This window comes from Doryrhamphus excisus, linkage group LG17 (genome assembly GCF_037039965.1).
Source record: "Doryrhamphus excisus strain RoL-2023G ecotype Guam linkage group LG17, RoL_Dexc_Guam_v1.1, whole genome shotgun sequence".
Taxonomy (NCBI): domain Eukaryota; kingdom Metazoa; phylum Chordata; class Actinopteri; order Syngnathiformes; family Syngnathidae; genus Doryrhamphus; species Doryrhamphus excisus.
Window position 1 is genome coordinate 10880971 of NC_136373.1, and position 20352 is coordinate 10901322.

A 20352-nucleotide genomic window follows, 5' to 3' on the forward strand; every position below is an offset into this window, starting at 1 on the left:
ATTACCGCTACTGACCACTAGGTGGGGGTGGAGTGCACTTAATCCCACATACGAAGAAGAAAACCAACGTGAAGCGTGTTGCGATATTAACTTGAATACTGGTTCTCTTGCTCAAAATGAACACTGAACATTCTTTGAGTCGCTTTGACGAGCAGTCAAGGTTGTTGGTCCGGTCGTTGCTGTGTGGAGATAGCGGTGCTAGCACGGCAGGATGGCTGGATGTCTTCCGGAGGCAGCAGCGGACTCTCCCCGAGTTGTCTTGGCCTAACTTGCTAGCAACGCTTTGTCGGGACGAAGTCATCTGGCCCGGGAAGGATGACCCGCCTCTGACCACGTAAGTCGTTTGGCTCAAGGGTGATTTATAAACCAGAATTTGGAATCTGCTCGGTCCTTTTGCTGCATGTATTGAGAGAATCAGGACTTTCGGTTAAAATAAGTGTTAAAGCAGCAATTGCATTGAAATGGTCATTTCTCGGAATTGAGTTGCCAAGTCTGAGCTAATACAAGGTAAAACACAACAAGCCCAAAACTACTACATGACAGCAATGCAAGCTGACTTAACAGAACGGATGGCGTCTAATACCACAGAGCAGAGGTGGGCAACCTATGGCTCGGGATCCGGATGTGGCTCTTTTGATGGCTCAGACATCTTTTTAACATGATAAAAACATTCTTGGCTGATTTTGTGAAGTAAAACATTACAGAAATAGCATCTGTAATAGCATAAAATAACATACCAAAAACGAATCTTTCTTACGCATTCTAATTCATTAATCAACTTTCTACTGCAGTGTGGGTGGTCAGAGCCAATGCCATAATTGTCAGACACCAATGCCCCCCCCCCACCCTCGATCACTATGAGGTCAAGAAGTCAAGAAGTAAACTTCCCTCCTTTTTTAGTATAACAATGTTATTATAAAAAGTATAAATGGCTCCCACAGCCCATAGAAACTTGAGACCATATTTTTCACATCATTTTTAATTTGTAGCCTCTTATGAATAATTTGTTTAGTATAGTGGCGGGATGGCTAGCATACACCCAGAAGTGCAGAAGAGTGTACCATAGTAATTAAATTAGTAGATCCCAGTATATGGTCATAGCTCTTCTTCTCCCGTCCTAGCACATTTTTTATTTTTCAGTATGTGGACGCCCATGGCTACAGACTTTTACAGTTATTAAACTTGTTGCAACTATGTCCCAGTTAGCATTTTTGGAAGTGGAAAGAATGTCCAAAGTCCATGCCACACATATTTGCCACAATATTTCTGACTGGAGTTAATAGTTAGTCGTTACCTTAGTCACCTTCAGGTGAAAAAGTCCTACATTGCTTTATTGTGCCATTCCTTCTCTCACACATTCTAGAGAAGCCCTGGTGTGCCTGTTCCCTGCATTGTGGAAACAAAACCTGCTGACAGTCATCCACCTGATCCACTCACGCGTTCCCAAAGCCAGTGTCCTCCGTCTACTTCAGCGCCTCAGTCAGGACGACAGTCCTGGTTCTTGGGTCACTGCATTGACGAGACAACTGGAGAGAAATCTAGGCTCCCCCTGCGAAGAGCACTTGTACACACAAGCGTGCCACCGCAGACTGGAGGAGCTGTCACAGCGATTAGATGGCGAGACCGCAGGGTGGGCTGAATGCTTCAGTATTCAAACCGAGGAGTCTCAGGCTGCACCTTGGTTGTCGGACTTTGGAACACAAAGGAAAAGGAAGGGTGACTTGGATATTCTGGATTCAGATGAGGACAGGCAACAAAGCAAGCGAGTACGGATGGATGACGGTAGCGGGGTGCATGAAGGAGAAAAAGCAGCGAGTGAGGTGATGCTGGAGGAATTGGATACGCAGGCAGGAGCACAGGAAAACACTCACCCTCTACCCGATCACAGGAAGGTACATGGTTTCATGTCTGCTGGTGTCTTTCTTTCTGCGAGTGTCACTTTACAATAAGGTGAGGAATGAACCTACCGCTAATGACTAGGTCTTCAGGACTTCCTCAGTAACTACTCTAAATGTACATATGTGCCTTTGTTCCTCAGTAACTACTCTACTCATGACTTCCTCAGTAACTACGATAAATGTGCCTTAGTGCCTATGTGCCTTAGTTCCTCAGTAACGACTCTACTCGTGACTTCCTCAGTAACTACCCTAAATGTATGCACCTTACTCCCCAGTAACTACTCTAAATGTGCATGCTTACTTCCTCAGTAACTACTCTACGCATGAGCTTGTTGGCAGCTACTCTACTCACGAGTTCCTAAGTAACTACTCTAAATGTATACGGTGAAGAAAATAAGTATTTGAACACCCTGCTATTTTGCTATTTCTCCCACTTAGAAATCATGGAGGGGTCTGAAATTTTCATCGTAGGTGCATGTCCACTGTGAGAGAGATAAACTAAAAAGAAAAATCCAGAAATCACAATGCATGATTTTTTAACAATTTATTTGTGTGATACAGCTGCTAATAAGTATTTGAACACCTGAGAAAATGAATGTTAATATTTGGTACAGTAGCCTTTGTTTGCTATTACAGAGGTCAAACGTTTCCTGTAGTTTTTCACCAGGTTTGCACACACTGCAGGAGGGATCTTGGCCCACTCCTCCACACAGATCTTCTCTAGATCAGTCAGGTTTCTGGGCTGTCGCTGAGAAACACGGAGTTTGAGCTCCCTCCAAAGATTTTCGATTGGGTTCAGGTCTGGAGACTGGCTGGGCCATGCTAGAACCTTGATATGCTTCTTACGGAGCCACTCCTTGGTTTTCCTGGCTGTGTGCTTCGGGTCGTTGTCGTGTTGGAAGACCCAGCCACGACCCATCTTCAATGCTCTGACAGAGGGAAGGAGGTTGTTCCCCAAAATCTCACAATACACGGCCCCAGTCATCCTCTCTTTAATGCAGTGCACTCGTCCTGTCCCATGTGCAGAAAAACACCCCCAAAGCATGATGCTACCACCCCCATGCTTCACAGTAGGGATGGTGTTCTTCGGATTGTACTCTTCATTCTTCTTCCTCCAAACACGCTTATTGGAATTATGACCAAAAAGTTCTATTTTGGTCTCATCTGACCATAAAACTTTCTCCCATGACTCCTCTGTATCATCCAAATGGTCATATGCAAACTTAAGACGGGCCTTGACATGTGCTGGTTTAAGCAGGGGAACCTTTCGTGCCATGCATGATTTCACATCATGACGTCTTAGTGTATTACCTACAGTAACCTTGGAAACGGTGGTCCCAGCTCTTTTCAGGTCATTGACCAAGTCCTGTCGTGTAGTTCTGGGCTGATTCCTCACCTTTCTTAGAATCATTGAGACCCCACGAGGTGATATCTTGCATGGGGCTCCACTCCGATTGAGATTGACCGTCATGTTTAGCTTCTTCCATTTTCTAATGATAGCTCCAACAGTGGACCTTTTTTCACCAAGCTGCTTGGTAATTGCTCCGTAGCCCTTTCCAGCCTTGTGGAGGTGTACAATTTTGTCTCTGGTGTCTTTGGACAGCTCTTTGGTCTTCGCCATGTTACAAGTTAAAGTCTTACTGATTGTATGGGGTGGACAGGTGTCTTTATGCAGCTAACGACCTCAAACAGGTGCATCTGATTCAGGATGATACATGGAGTGCAGGTGGACTTCTAATGGGCAGACTAACAGGTCTTTCAGGGTCAGAATTCTAGATGATACACAGGTGTTCAAATACTTATTTGCAGCTGTATCACACAAATAAATTGTTAAAAAATCATGCATTGTGATTTCTGGATTTTTCTTTTTAGTTTATCTCTCTCACAGTGGACATGCACCTACGATGAAAATTTCAGACCCCTCCATGATTTCTAAGTGGGAGAAATAGCAAAATAGCAGGGTGTTCAAATACTTATTTTCTTCACTGTATACTTTAGTCCCCAAGTAACCACTCTAAATGTATATACATCAGTTTCTCCGTAATTACTATACTCATAAGTTCCTCAATAACTACTCTAAATGTATGTGCCTTGCTTCCTCAGTAACCACTCTAAATGTACATGCCTTAGTTCCCCAGTAACTACTCTACCTTAGTTCCTCGGTAACTACTCTACTCATGAGTTCCTCCGTGACTACTCTAAATGTGGCTTAGTTCCTCGGTAACTACTCTAAATGTATGTGTCCCAGTTCCTCGTTAATTACTCTACTCATGAGTTCCTCTGTAACTACTCTAAATGTATGTGCCTTAGCTCCTCAGTAACTGCTGTACTCATCAGTTCCTCAGTAACTACTCTAAATGCATGTGCCCAAGCTGTGTTGTGCCACCGCTGCTGCATCTGCAATTCTTTTAAACGACAGATTTGCATGACTTATTTATGAACTTATGTCACGTTTGTCAACAACGAGCAGGACATGAACCAAGAAGATTGCAAGACTGTTCATGGCTAAGTTGTTGAGAGCATTTCAAGTCATTTCAAGTTTAAAATATCAAGTCTCCTTTTGTTCACTGACTTAGTCCAATAGTACCTTGTGACTATTAGGACAAAAGTACAATATTTTGTACTATTTGAAACAAGCCTGTTTTAGAGTACTACGGATATATGGGAAATTAATAGTTCAATAATACAATATACAATATACAAATACAATATATAATACATATATCTAGTTAAAATAATGATGAACTGCCCTGTGATTGGCTGGCCACCAGTCCAGGGTGTACCCCGCCTCTCGCCCGAAGTCAGCTGGGATAGGCTCCAGCACCCCCGCGACCCTCGTGAGGATAAGCGGTAGAAAATGAATGTATGAATAATGATGAACTATTAAAACTACTAGAGGTGATCCATTTGTGTTTTATGTGACTGCCAACATTTAAATTGTACTTCATTTACGAAGTATTCTAATACGAAGGGACCAACATTGATAAGTGACACTTAAACACCTACGTTGTGATGATGATTGATGTAGCCATCCACATATTCACCAAATGAAGCTCCAAACTACCTAGAAAGTTGAATCGTACGGACACATGGTCACATACAGTCCTAGGTAGACTTACATGTGACAAACCGTGGTTAGGTGACTACACATTTTACGGGCTGACGTTGATTCTCCTGATAAGAAACAAAGCGTAGTATCTGATCAGACATAAAGTGCCTTGCTTATCACAGTAAACCTCAGTGAAACATTTAAAATTGTTTCAGGCTAATTGTGTGCATCAATAATAATCTATATCTGTATCTATATAGCATATATTGTGACTGTTGCAGGAAAGACTCAATGTTTGTCTTGTGCAGAGCTTTATTTTTTAACTGCTCAAAAACCACACTATCACAAAGATGGAACATCTTATATAGCGCTAACATTTACGCGCCAAAAGACAGGTATCAGAGCACGCCCCCAACCCGCCTGCCGACTGGGTGAGAGACCTGCCCCCTAGTGTCCACCACAATACAGTAAAGTCTCGTTATATCGATATCGGTTATAATTACTACTTATTACGATACTATTTTAATTTCCCGGCAAATTTATAGTCTTTTATGATATAATTAGTTCCGTTAGTACGATACCCAGTTATTATGATAATCCGGTTACTACGATGCCCTTTTCATCTCCCGCCAGCCAATTTGGTCTGCTCATATATCGATACAAAAGCAGCTTAAATCAATCTTTGCTTAAGGATTTCAATACCAAAAAAGAACACGGCGAACGGCTGCTTCCAGTCAACTTTATTTTTCACACTTCCACCACCAGAGCGCAGCACACACACCGATTCCCGCACTTCCTGGTTCACAGGTCATGCTCAACCCGCCCCACATAGCTGGCCAAACACATGCCTGCAACAGAAGAACCAACTGACATAGCATACACACCTATTCCAACGAAGACACAAGCGTACAAATACATGTATTTAATTGTGTTGTATTCAGATATCTTTTTATCGCTTGCAATAATCACTGTTTTTCATATGTACATGCTGGCGTTCGTGGTTTCTCTCGTGTGTATAGATTCTATACAGGCATGTGTTTGGCCAGCTATGTGGGGCGGGTTGAGCATGACCTGTGAACCAGGAAGTGCGGGAATCGGTGTGTGTGCTGTGCTCTGGTGGTGGAAGTGTGAAAAATAAAGTTGACTGGAAGCAGCCGTTCGCCGTGTTCTTTTTAAATCCTTAAGCAAAGATTGATTTAAGCTGCTCGACATTGTTCTATACCAGTGGTCGGCAACCTTTACTATCAAAAGAGCCATTTTATCCCCTGGCTCACTAAAGAAAAATAGACTGGAGCCACAAAACATAATTTAAAAAAAGCAGTGACGTGCTCACATTCAGAGCAAATTGCGAGTCTCCCAAAATTTTAATTAACTGCCAGATTTGGAGGGAATTTTGGTCAGATTTTTTTCAAAGATGCGTATTTTCCCCATTTGGGTGTTAAAAAAAATACTTCAGCATTGTGAAGGGAGCCACAACAAAGAGGTTAAAGAGCCACATGCGGCTCTGGAGCCGTGGGTTGCTGACCCCTGTTCTATACTATAGAACAATGTCGAGTGCATTATTGCCCACTTTTAATGCAGTTCGGCGCAGGATCGGATATATGGATAGTCCGGTTATATCAGTATTTTTTCCGACTCCCGAGAATATCGATATAACGAGACTTTACTGTATATCCATTCTTCCTACATACAACTTCAAATGTGTACAAAGTATTACCTGTGCTTAAAAGCCTGGCCTGAGTGGTGACTTCCTCATGAGTTGTTCATGTTTTCTTCAGTAACTATTGTATTTCTGTGTACCTTAGTGTTCTATGGATAGAACTTACAAGGGTCACCACTAACTCTGTAATGCTTGTTTCTGAAGGGGGGTGCTCCAAGTGAGGTGCCAGCGCAGGAAAGCAGCCATGATTTTCTGCCTGAACATATCAAGGTAAAGATAAGCCTGCTATATTAATAGCCATGAGATCACATGAAACATAATCTACTGGATGTCCTTCCTCAGGTGTCTGCTGTCCAAATAAAGGAATTACTGGATGGCCAGACAGAGGTAAGAAACTAAGAAATGTTGGTTTTCCTGTTCTACTGCACGTTTATTATTGTTGTGGCTATCTGCCATTTACAGTGGGACCAGAGTTCTACGGAGGCGTTTCAACTGTTGAATAACTGTGACACCAAACAAGTATGTTCTGTGATGGTGTATAGAAAGGCATACTCTGTTGGATGTCAAGTCATTCATCGGGGAGCGAAAAGGCCACTAAGTCGGCATCTTCTCTTGTGTGAAAGGTGCCGGTGCTGTGTTCCATGCTGGGTTTGTCTGACCTGGCAGAGCAGACTCTGCCTAAAGTTTGCAGAAGCATACTAGCTCTCTCGCCTGACCTCAGCTTCAGCACAGCGGCAGCACTCATCAAGAGTCTCCTGCTGCAGAAGGTACATGCTTAGTTTCCCCATGCACATACACACATGTGCAGCAGTGTCAGGCTGTCCCGGTAAGACGTCATCTCCGTGAGCAGGTCCTGTCCCTCTCGGAGCCGGCCTCCAGATCTCTGCTGACCGTTGTCATGTCACTCTGCAGCCGCTACACCAGATCAATGTGCCACGCCTTGATTGAACCCGTTCTGGCGGTGGAGAGTTTAGGTGAGGAAAAGGTCATTTGGTAACATCACAACGTACACAGTTCACCTAATACAGTAAAGTCTCGTTATATCGATATTCTCGGGAGCCGGAAAAAATACCGATATAACCGGACTATCCATATATCCGATCCTGCGCCGAACTGCATTAAAAGTGGGCAATAATGCACTCGACATTGTTCTATACTATAGAACAATGTCGAGCAGCTTAAATCAATCTTTGCTTAAGGATTTCAATACCAAAAAAGAACACGGCGAACGGCTGCTTCCAGTCAACTTTATTTTTCACACTTCCACCACCAGAGCACAGCACACACACCGATTCCCGCACTTCCTGGTTCACAGGTCATGCTCAACCCGCCCCACATAGCTGGCCAAACACATGCCTGTATAGAATCTATACACACGAGAGAAATCACGAACGCCAGCATGTACATGCAAAAAACAGGCCACAGCATGAAAAACAGTGCTTATTGCAAGCGATAAAAAGATATCTGAATACAACACAATTAAATACATGTATTTGTACGCTTGTGTCTTCGTTGGAATAGGTGTGTATGCTATGTCAGTTGGTTCTTCTGTTGCAGGCATGTGTTTGGCCAGCTATGTGGGGCGGGTTGAGCATGACCTGTGAATCAGGAAGTGTGGGAATCGGTTTGTGTGCTGCGCTCTGGTGGTGGAAGTGTGAAAAATAAAGTTGACTGGAAGCAGCCGTTCGCCGTGTTCTTTTTTGGTATTGAAATCCTTAAGCAAAGATTGATTTAAGATGCTTTTGTATCGATATAAGCAGACCAAATTGGCTGGCGGGAGATGAAAAGGGCATCGTAGTAACCGGATTATCATAATAACTGGGTATCGTACTAACGGAACTAATTATATCATAAAAGACTAGAAATTTGCCGGGAAATGAAAATAGTATCGTAATAAGTAGTATTTCGTTTTAACCGATATCGATATAACGAGACTTTACTGTAGTTGAAGCATGGTTTGAATTGCCATTGTCTGTGTAGGGGGTGCACAGGCTGAGCTCCTGAAGAAGCTGATAGAGGGCTGCCTCCATTCCCACTACACGCTTCTAGTGCTCCAGTGAGACAAACATTTGAAGGTCCCCTGTTATGCTAAATACACCTTTTAATGACGTAGCAGTAAAAGGTGTCCCTGCAGCCTGCCTGTAACCACCAAATGGGAAAATTGCCCACCTTATGAGACAAGGTCTTCAGCAGTCACTTTTGAAGTTGACCGCTTTCATGACGCCAAGCTAGATGAGCCCTCCTTTTGTATGCATTTTCTACGCATCTGAACATAAATTTATAAATCCTGGTGCTCTAACAACTATCCGTCAGTCAGGGGTGAGTTTCATCACTTTGTTTATACATGTTCCTCAGTAACTGTTATAATGTATAATGTATGTTTATACATTCTGCAGTTAGTACTTCAAAATGATTCCTGCATGACAGAAAATAGTTACAATTCAAATAGAATATCATTGAGAAAATAATTGGAGTTACGCTTGGGCTACTGGCATTTGTGTTCGCCGGTTAGACTGCGTATGTCGTAAGTAATATATATTGGACAAGCCATAGTGGATATGTAAAAAGGGGGTGGAGTCCACAATACTCAAAACCAGCTAATTATTATTAAAGCTAATGGCGTGTTACCAGTAATTCTTACTAATTGGGAAAATACTCTTCAGTTGCACTGTTGTGAACACTAAGACTAACGTAAAATAGTATAATGCGGGACCTTTAAATTCCTTGTAATGATTAAATATACATCATATGAAAAATGATTGCTGATTTGTACCTAATTGTCCTTCCAGAATGACACTCAGAATGTCATGGAGCGAGCCGGTGCTCTCTGTTATACACAGCTTGCTGGACTCCGAGGTTAGCAAATGGATCCCATAATCATAATAGTCCTCTTCACTGACCCTACCGCCTTTGTTTTGCAGCCCGATATGAATGTGGAACTGTTCACCCAGTTGACTGCTCAGCTGGTTCGCCAAGGTCCTCGCTTCACAAAGTCTGTGAACTTTTCCAAATTGTTGTTGACTATCCTCACAAAATATGGCAGCACTGTAAGTGTTTTAGTTGCTCTACATGGTAGCTGACTCTTTGTTGTTTGACATCCACTAGTGTCTATTATGATCTCATTTGTTTTTAGATGAATGCTTCAAACAAAAAGGACTTATCTGGATGCCTGATGATCCATGGGACCTTTCTAAAAAAGTCTCTCCAAGCAGCATTGAAAAGAATCCCCTAAATATGTGGACAGCTATAAATATATATATAAATAGTCTCTTTGGTTCACAGGTCGATGTGCAGCTCAGACATGATATTACGTTTGGTTGAAGGCTCTTTGCACGTTCTGAGTTAGAATGTTGTATTGTGGTGTTAAACCATGCCAGAGTTTCAGATGATGTTTGGGGATTTGGAAGTGAAAGAAGTTCTGGATGGCTCAAAATGCTCGGCTTCAAAGGGCGTGGTAAAACTGTTCTTTTGTGATGTCACAGAGGAGGGGCTTCCTTATGGGCGTGGCTGTAGGCCAATATCTGCCACACAGTTTCTGAAGCCAGAAGCAGGAAAGGGGTGTTAATATAGGACACACGGAACATCCACGGAGGTGGAGAGGACCACAAAGCTCACCGATGTCTGCACCAAGGTGCACCAAGGTCGTCCCACAAAAAACGTGTAATGACCACATTTCTACTACTGTTGTTCTGAGGTTGTCTGCAGTTTGTCAACACGACCTCCTCACGTCTGGCTTCTGAGCTCCATGGCACCAGCGGTGCCTCTGACCAAGGACAAACATTTGGTGGACTATTTGTTGTGTGCAACTAGGCATGTTTCCATTTCACTATAGGCTGTAGACATGGCTGATGTTATATTTGGAGTGCCTTCATTTATTTGGGTAATTCTTACTATGCTGGACTATTGCTTACTATGCTTACTATGCTGAATGTCTGCATAATATGTAGCTGCACCTTTAATTGGAGAAGTGCAAGTAGGTCATGTCGGCGTTCACCTGTTTTACCGCTAAATGGCAGTATAAGCCAGATAAAAGCACAGTCTGTGTTGATCCGCCATCTGCCCTTTTTTATGCCGCTTATCCTCACTAGGGTGGTGGTATGCTGGAGCCTATCCCAGCTGTCTTCGGGTGAGAACCCTGGACTGGTGGCCAGCCAATCACAGAGCACAACCATTCACACTCACATTCATACCTATGGATAATTTGGAGTGGCCAATGAAGCTAGCATGTTTTTGGAATGTGGGAGGAAACCAGAGTACCCGGAGAGAGCCACGCATGCACAGGGAGAACATGCAAACTCCACACAGATGTCCAAGTGGAGAATCCAACCCAAGTCTTCCCATCTCCTGCCCCTGGCCTCCATGCTCGCCACTCGGCCGTGTGTTGATCCTGTGGAATTGAATAAAGGGCAGTTAAGAAAGTTGACAGTTGGTTTGTTCTGATCCGACATCCTTCAATGGACCAGGAACTGGGCACCCTCCAGTCGTTAAAATAATAACCGCGCATATGACTAGCGCACCCGATTTTATATATGCCGTAACTAAAAATTCAACAGTTTAGAATAGAAACAAAAATAAGAAGTGTTGGATTTTGACCACCTGTTCTTAGGTCAGTGATTCCTGTGGGTGTCGTGTTGGAGGCAAGAGATGCCAACGAACTTGTCAGTTATATGGTTTACTCTCAGACCAGTCAGATTACACGGAGCTCCGGGCCCATAAGTCTTCCCCTAACACCTGCAGAGACGTAGGCTTTACTTACAGGTCAGAACAAATGAGTACAGCTAACTGTCCCTGCCCGGCTTTTATTATGCTAAGAAATGTTGGTAGATCTCTGGCGTATCACAGGTGGCCCCCCTCCTTTCCTCTGCAGACGTCTTCTCACCAACGCAGGGCGGGCGGGGTGGAGCGGTGGAGCCAGCTGTTATCGACAGGCCATGGCTGCCGACGTCATGCTCCCCCGTTATCTGTTGTTAGTCAAAATTGTGGATGTGTAGGAGAGCTCCGGAACTGTATGTGCCTGAAAGCGATTATGTGTCCTTTGATTTGCCCAAGGCTGCTTGGTTCTACTTGATTAAATGTAGTGCATAGTTATATGAGTGAGACACAAGAAATAAGAGACAAACATACATGAGACACAAAAAATAGGAGACACACATATATGAGACACAAAAAAATAGGAGACCAACATATATGAAATCCTTCAATCCCCCTCATGGCCTCAACAGAGGCCACAAGGTGAAATACCGGATCAGAGTTAGGGAAGAAGCACCCGGTCACCCTGTGGGGGCGGTGGATGCAGGCGGGCCAACTGATATTGACCTCGCCCAACGGCCGCCATCACCCTGGACAGGATGAGCTGGAAAAGGCACTTGAACACGGGAGACAACAGCAAACTGACAACGAACAAACGAAAAGAACAGCCAAAACAAGAAACACTAAAACTGTAATAATAATGCCGGAGGCCAACTCTTTCCCCTTACCAAAGTAGGTCATCAACGAGTCCCACGGGCTGGTGTCCACACCGACATATGATTTCATGCGTTTATTCAAAGCTGTGAGACCTTCAATTGCACGAGACAAATGACCACCCGCTGCCGTAATGTTTGGGATGAAAGTGGAAAGTACATTCCGTACCAATCATTGCACACACACCATGTTTTTCTGCCAATAACATATCGAGAGCGATACGATTTTGAAAGGACATCAAAGACGTGGCCCGCAACTGTTCACTTACCGCCTTGAAGCCTTCTTCGGTCTGATTGGAGAGGCGCTGTAGATTGTAATGCACATGATTGATGCGATCAACACTTTTTACTAATGGTGATCCAAGGGATAACTGACTCAAAACCTGCCGCAATCTGATTGACTAATTTATATTCGTCTGGAACTCTCTCTTGTAACGTTTAGAAGCACTGGTGGACACCATTCTGTCTGGGACCGCCGTGGCAGTTATTCGGCCTCCGACCACACCTACAGACTAAAAAGAACACAGAGTGAGATAAAGAAGTATAGCTAATGACAAAAATGTCAAAACAAAGCCAGGAAGCTTATCCTAAGTGGCATGTAATATAGTTTGCCGCTTGCATGTATGTTGTGCAGTATCAGTGTAATCAGGTGCTGAACTATCAGTGTGTGTGTGTGTGTGTGTGTGTGTGCGTTAGTTAATCCAGAAATCGCCTCAGTTGTTGGTTTGGGAGGAGGAGCCCCCAGGGCTCGGGATATTGCCAAGGGCAGTGACATCTTCACCACCTCCCTCTTCACAGGCTGCATCCAATGCAGACCGAGGCGACCTAAGAGATGAGACATCCTCCGGGGCAGGGTGGTCTTTTGGATGAGAGTCGCGACCCCCGCGGTGTAACGAGTACACAACGGTTGTCTGCGCAGCTAAAGCAGAGGCCAGCGACTGAACTAGGGTCACAAAGGCTTGTGAAGTCTCTGAGTCCCAGTCCAGCCTGGCGTTGGCATGCTTAGAGCCCTTGGCACGCACTAACGCGCGCAAGGGTGCAGTGCGTTCCGCGTAGCAGGGGATGTACTGTCGACTGTAACCACACAGTCCCAAAAAGGACAGCATTTCACCCACCGTGGAAGGCTTAGGATGCCTGAGGATGGACGCACGATGGGCGTCCGACATGGCGTAGCCAGCAGCTGAGAGAACACGACCCAGAAAGGTGACAGTTTTCCTCCAGCATTGTAGCTTTTTGCGTGAGACTTTGAAGCCCAATTCGTACAGGCACAGCAGCACGGCTTCTGTGGCCTGCAAACAACAATCAGCAGAGTCAGTGGCGAGGAGGAGATCGTTCATCCATCTGGAAGCTGCAAAACTGACAACACCTGGCGCAAATGATGATTGTACAAACCAGGGCTGTTCTTGAAACCTTGGGGCATGCGGGTGTACTGGAACCGTTGGCCATGATAGGTGAAAGCACAAAAACCTACGTCAAATGGACCGTTGGACCACACCCCCTCCGGGATGGTGTCCAACATGGGTCCGGAGAGTTCGTGATCTGTCAGTGTTTTTAGCTCGTGCCTGTCAATCAAACGATGTTGAACAACGGACACGTCTGTGCATTGGCACACCACACGATACGCCGACTCCGAGGGAGAGTGTTGTACCTGCGGTACCTCAGGGAGCGGCGTCCAGTCTTTAGCTGCCAACAACCGTTTCACCATGGGACCCAAGGACCGTTGTTCATGTCCTGGGGCCACAGCCAAAGAGATGTGTGGCGCCGAATCAGGGGTGCCTTTGTACCTGTTCCAACTTAACAAAATAGACGCTGGCCGCCACCCCCTCAGGACCTGCGAAAAGACGAGAAGAATTTAACCACTACTCCATACCTTCCTGATATGTCATATCCTGTTGTGTGTCGTAAAACAATGTGCAATGTAACGGGGTGGTGGGAGGCATATACGTGGCCTTGGACAGGATCCATGGTTTCCACGTCTCATAGACTGACACCACACTGCTCGGTGACAAAGTCCGAGTCAGAAGGCACCAATAAATGTCGGCTGTTGTGGTTGCCGGCAGTTCTTTGAGCAGGTATTGTCCTCCTGTACTTTGGTTGTTGCAGTCCACTGTCGTGCCATCTGGCAACGTCAGGGTTAAACCAGAGTCAGCAGGGGAGGTTGAGAAGCCGCTTGCTGTTGCTGAGGTCGGTGGAATGGGCCGACCCGCCCATGTGAGCCTCCTTGTGACTGCATGCCTTGTGGTTGATGAGCCCATGGTTGCTGCTGCTGTTGTTGTGGGAGCAACTGCGGTGGTCCTGATGGTGGCCACTGTCCAGTGCAGGTGAGGAATCTCGTGCCCAGTGGTCAAGCGCTCCGCACACGAAACAGCCAGTGTAGCCCTGAGACGGTCCACCCCTTCTCCCACCTCGGTTAGATATGCCACCACACCCCTGCCACATTATGTTTTTCTCTTTTTATCTGAGGTGAATTCTCGTTCTTTAGCCGATTATAATTTCAATAGTTGTGCTGCTGAATCCTTTTGTGTTTTATCTTTTTCGTCCTCCTCCTCCCGGTGCCTGCGCATGTGGTGTAACAAGATTGCTTTGTATGATTTTTCTGTTTCGACTGACAGATTAGGAACATCTTTTAATTTATTAGCCACTGACGAGGGCATTCAAGCTAGCACTGCCTGAAACAGTGTAGTCACAGACAGCGGACGTCTCCCCAGGCCAAACTGAGGCCAGCTGTGAGGCGCAATACCTCGTTGATCCATGGGTCTGCTCCACGGGCTAGTGGAGGCAACTTACGACACATGCCGTCAATGTCTGTTATGGTAAAAGGTGTGTATACCGTGTGCTGGCCCAACACGTCAACTTTTAAAGGCATAACTGTTTTAGATCGAGCCCCTGTGTCGTCTCGTCTCACAGGGGTTGGTGAAGATGGCGTTAGGGATATGTCATCATTGTGTATACCGTTCCGCCGTAGGTGTCGCTGGCTGGCGCCTGCCATAATCTGTCTCAGTAGTGTATCGGCACCTGGTACTGCCTTCTGGCAACACATTAGACATGTCAATTTGTTTTAAAATCTTAAATATGCTTTTACTGTGTCTGGCCGAATCTATAGGGGACATGTTTTGCACCGCACCCGTGCAGGAAGTCGCACCACCAGTCTCCACTGACGGGTCGCCAACCTGTGGCACAGGGTCTGCCTATGTCTATTGGGGGATGGCGCCTTGCTTGTTGTAGGGTCGGAACGTGTCTATTTAACTCCTCGCCATTAATGTCAACTTCTCCCTGAAATCTTAAGAGTAGGATAGACTCCACTGGGAGGGTTTGAATTGGGCGGGGGTGCCGATGGCGTGACCACTAGGGCCCTTCTCGCCTTTGACTGATTTTCCCGCGTCATGTACGGGGCAGCCAAAGCCAAGCTTGCCATCCCCATCGAATGAATCATTCGCCTGGAATCTTCCAATTTTTTCAGCGTCTTCTTAAGTTCTGACTTCTGCCAGAATGACGCCTGCTCAATTTTCTCCTCCACCTGTCTTATTTCTTTCATAATCTTTTCCTCCTCCTGTCTGAACTGAACTCTGAACCTTCACAATATTATCCCAACTCTCTCCATCACACACTTCCCATGTTTTACGTATCATCTGTCTATCTTTATTCTTATCCTGACTTACCAAGCCCCTCATAACCTGACTTTCCACAAGACCAAACAACTCACTTTCTGACACCCTCGGGGGACCCCCACACATTTCCCACTCCTCACATTCTCGGTCCAACTCACCTTCCATTCTATTCCAACAACAATTAAAACAAAAACAAATACAAAACTGATAGTTGCAAGAATGTTGAGCAATAATGAAAGTTATCAAATAGACCCTGTCTATTTAAGCATCCATGTGAAGCGTTCCCCTCACCGCCTGCTGGTGTACTGCCCTTCACAGGACCTGGAATGGAGCGTTACATTTACAGCCCTCCACCCAGTTGGGTATGCCGACCCTTAGTGGTCCCGGACCACGCAGTATACTGGAACACACACCGGTTTTCTCAAAACTTCACAATAATGTCACATGTCAACACACCTGCTAGCGTAATAATATTCTCAGACACACAGACACAATGCTACCAGGTTTCCACCAAATTTGTTATTGACCAATAGCAGAATTTGAATAAACAGGTTTCTGCTTACCTTTTTATTTGTAGAGGCGCGCCTGTAGTGGAAGCCCAGAGCATCGAACTGCAGCCTAAAGTAGGACCCAACCACACAACACAACTCCCCCTCCAACCACGTAGGAGACCAACATATATGAAATCCTTCAGAAGCAAACTGGGTAGACCTCAAAAGGTAATTACTTAAGTCTTCTCCATTCGTCACGACCTGGCTCTTAGGCAGCGACAACAACAATGGGGGAAGACCCGGCTTGACCAAACAATGCCAACATTTATTGCCACAAATCACACAACGCAGACTACAACTACAGCTAAGCTCTATCCGTCGTTCTCTCCCCTCATGTGTCCTCAGGTCGAGGTTTTTAGGCTCCCAAGGTGTCACCCGGGCCCAGGTGTCGGGAGTTGACCTGCTTACCAACTACTCCTGGTCCTGCAGCAACCCGTCACGTGGACCAAATAAATCTTATACATTTCGATACATGTTACTGTACTTGATGTAAAAGAATGGTGACGTGATGTCTTGTCAATATAAAACTAAAGTTGCTAAAATAACGGATTGTTAATTCACTTTGGAAAAAAGATAAGATTTTATTTAAAAAACCGTTGCCGACGCTGTATGATGACGTAACACATGGGCTCTATTTTCAACGTCACTTCCCTTAGCATTTCCTTTCTACGTAGCGAGACGAGGGTGCGAAGCTACCGTCATGAGGTACGGTGGATGTTTACGATAAATGTCCTTTTAAAAGCATATTCCACTCGGCATTGTGCTTTAATTCCCTTTGGTTATCTATCCTTAACAGCAACGGCTCTATAAGGCAGCCATTTTAACCACTTGCAGCACTTTCTTACCGGTGGCTTCTCAGGTGCCCGTGTTGCTTGTTTTACAGATTGTTAAAATCGTAAGCCATCCGTTGTCGCCCGACTCATTAAAGCTGACGCTTTTCTATATAAAGTACTAAATAGTTGGTAAACATTATATTATATGCCATATTAATGCACTTTATGTCATTTTGACCTGTGTACAATTGTTATCCTCTAACGTGTGAGTTGTAGCTGTTATCCCAGTAACCGGTAGCCATACTTGAACATGTCCATTGCAGCAAGGTTTCCAGAGACACGTTGTACGAGGCTGTCAAGGAGGTCTTGCAGGGGTCCGTGACCAAGAAGAGGAAGTAAGTTTCCATCATGTTTTATGGTGTTGAGGAATTGTGCTGCAGTGCTAATTTTTACTACATTAATGTGAAGGTTTGTGGAGACGGTGGAGCTGCAGATCAGCCTGAAAAATTATGATCCCCAGAAGGACAAGCGTTTCTCCGGCACAGTCAGGTTGGTCTCACCCAACCTTTTCCTTGCTTGCTTCCAGACCTGTCTGAATGTTGACATTAGGAGTAGAAAATTTACTTAAAGGGGACCTATTGTGCTCATTCTTTGTAGAGTTGTGGTGTCAAGATACACTATAATCGGCACAGAAAGTGTTCTAGTTTTTCCAGAATCTGAACCTATTCCGCTGTATTTCCTAGGATTTCATGGTTCCCATAAACTGTTTTATTGTATTCCACCCGCAGCACGCCTACTTTGCTGTGGTTGGTCACATTCATTAGTACTTAAAAGGGCATCCATGAGCTGTCACAGGTATAGGAGTTGATGATAAATGTTGGCTTTTAACATACAGCCTGGGGAAGAGCACGATTAACCCATGATTGATAATTGATCATTAAGAATTTTGTTGATCCTGATTTTTCTGTTTTTTCGACAGTTAAATAGCGTTCATGTAGTGTGGAGAAAGCAATGTAATCAACTTCACTGTGGCGGTAGTAAAATATCCCACCAGCGGGGGGCGAAAACCGCCTGCGAGCTGACTTCTGCCCTGCCGCAGTATCTGACGGTAGGAACAAAGTGTGCACGGTGAAGTGTATCTAGTCTATCAGACATTTCTTAATGATTAAATCGATAATTGATTATTAATTGTCATGATTATCGATCAAAAAGTTTGTCAAACGGCCATCCCTAATACAGCCACGTGTTGGATCCGAACCGGAAGTAGAGACTCGATGGTAAGTAGCATTAGCATTTGGTTTTCTACAGCATCGGTAACATCTCATGTTGCTATTAGCAACCTCGCTCCCTGTATGCTAGCACTTTTGCTCTGTGATTTACACAAACAGTTACTTACTGCTCCAACATTCTAACCACATGTATAGGTCAGAAAAGTGGAAAGCATGATGGGTCCCCTTTAATGAAGTCATAGTGCAGCTCAGACAGGCTGGGGCAGCCATGGAGAAGTACTCTGGGTAGTCTGGCTGAGCTGACCCAGCCCCAGCTGGTGGAGGCCAGGCAGGCGGACTCCTACCCTGGGTCTTAAAACATGAGGGGAGGCTTTGAGAGAGTGAGCTGTCAAAGGTTCATGACCTCAGGTCGACCAATGTTCAGTCTGTTATGAATGAAGTCAACTGGACGTCTGCCACTGTGGTGGTATGGTTGCGTTTTCTCAAACGGAGGAAACGGCTGACGAGGAGTTTTACAACTGTTTGCTTTTCTCAGGCTGAAGACCCTCCCTAGGCCGAAGTTTTCAGTCTGTGTCCTGGGAGACCAGCAGCATTGTGACGAGGCCAAGGCCGCCTCCCTGCCACACATGGATGTTGATGCCCTAAAAAAGCTCAACAAAAACAAGAAACTGGTGAAGAAGCTCGGTAAGGAGATATCTCGTACCTCTGCATATGATTTGTCAGGATGTTTAATGATTGCTTTCTTTCTAGCCAAAAAGTATGATGCGTTCCTGGCCTCGGAATCCCTGATTAAGCAGATTCCTCGTATTTTGGGACCTGGTCTGAACAAGGCCGGCAAGTTCCCCTCGCTGCTCACCCATAACGAAAACCTGAACACCAAAGTGGATGAGGTGAAATCCACCATCAAATTCCAGATGAAGAAGGTACGTTGTGCTCTGTCGCTGCTGGTTCCTCCCAGCTGTACTTGTCCACACTCAGCCCTACTTTGTGTTCAGGTGCTCTGTCTGGCTGTAGCCGTCGGACACGTGAAGATGACTGAGGACGAGCTGGTGTACAACATCCACCTGGCCGTCAACTTCCTGGTGTCGCTTCTCAAGAAGAACTGGCAGAACGTGCGGGCCCTTTACATTAAGAGTACCATGGGCAAACCTCAGCGCCTCTATTGATGGTTTTTCTAGAAATAAATGAGTTCCAGTTCCAACAAGATTGGTGTGTACTTTTGTTTGAATGCTAAGGAGAACTGCACTTTTGCACATCCACATTCTTTGTCAAACATGAACATATTTATTTCCTGATAAATTTTTAATTTTCAATTATAACATCAAGAATTTGACCCACATAATCCTGCAGTCCTGACATCAAGTAGTCATACGGCTCAAGTGGGTCGATTCTTGACCAGACACAACAGCAGAATAGTTCCACGTAGCTGCATGCATTCTACAGCAATTGATACAAATGACAATAACGATAAATGAATAATACAAGTAACATTTAAAACATGACATTTGCATAATTAAACGTTTATTTGATGTGTTCATCCAAAACTGCTGCTATGTGGACCCGTCACTCTGCCTCGGATTGGCTATAACCTGGAGACAGTAGGCGTTGCAAGTGACCAATCCGAAAGAGGGGGCGGAGAAAGATCAGGTAGCTCCCGCGCGCGTAAGGAATGTCTGAGCAGCGAGCTTTTATCGGGCACCGGGGGCGAGCATTGACTGAACGCGCACGCGCAGGAAAGTGTAAAATCAGACATCGTGGAGCGAGTGGTCTTTATGCGCCGGAGTACGTTTTTCCGCGCATCAATTTTGGCATCAATGTGACTCCATAGACTTCACCTTTCACCAATGATTGAGGATGTAGAGGGGGGAGCTAACATGCTACCCAGAACAGGCTAACATGTTACCTATGTGGCAAGTGGGAAATGGAAACACTAATTTTGATTGAACAACAATACCAACAACGCCACATGGGGGATTTCGCCCCAGGAAATAGTTTAGCTTAGATCAGGACACAGGCTCGAAATTACAACAGGGCAAGAGAGGAGGTATAGAAAAATAAAATAATTCCTTATTGCAATAACAACATTATAAAAGATCAGCTGTGGATCATATTCTTACTTTGA

At 45.0% G+C, this 20352-nt stretch overlaps 2 protein-coding genes across 3 annotated transcripts; both read left to right on the top strand.

Annotated features, from left to right (window-relative positions):
• Positions 1 to 36: 36 nt before the first annotated feature.
• fance (FA complementation group E) lies at positions 37 to 11217 on the top strand. The gene is made up of 11 exons (XM_058085442.2): positions 37 to 334; positions 1364 to 1892; positions 6812 to 6877; positions 6950 to 6994; positions 7070 to 7126; positions 7231 to 7374; positions 7458 to 7581; positions 8588 to 8663; positions 9397 to 9463; positions 9529 to 9654; positions 9741 to 11217. Exons 1-11 carry the CDS (start codon positions 117 to 119, stop codon positions 9837 to 9839), a joined length of 1551 nt encoding a protein of 516 aa, XP_057941425.2. The 5' UTR covers positions 37 to 116; the 3' UTR covers positions 9840 to 11217.
• Positions 11218 to 16802: 5585 nt separating this feature from the next.
• On the top strand, positions 16803 to 19434 carry rpl10a (ribosomal protein L10a). 2 transcript variants are annotated; one of them, XM_058085443.2, is made up of 6 exons: positions 16803 to 16933; positions 17325 to 17396; positions 17470 to 17550; positions 18766 to 18914; positions 18981 to 19153; positions 19226 to 19434. In XM_058085443.2, exons 1-6 carry the CDS (start codon positions 16929 to 16931, stop codon positions 19394 to 19396), a joined length of 651 nt encoding a protein of 216 aa, XP_057941426.2. In that variant the 5' UTR covers positions 16803 to 16928; the 3' UTR covers positions 19397 to 19434. The 2 variants fall into 2 exon arrangements, with proteins under 2 accessions (XP_057941426.2, XP_078654066.1); XM_078797940.1 differs by lacking the exons at positions 16803 to 16933; positions 17325 to 17396; positions 17470 to 17550 and adding an exon at positions 17678 to 18696.
• The last annotated feature ends 918 nt before the right edge of the window (positions 19435 to 20352 follow it).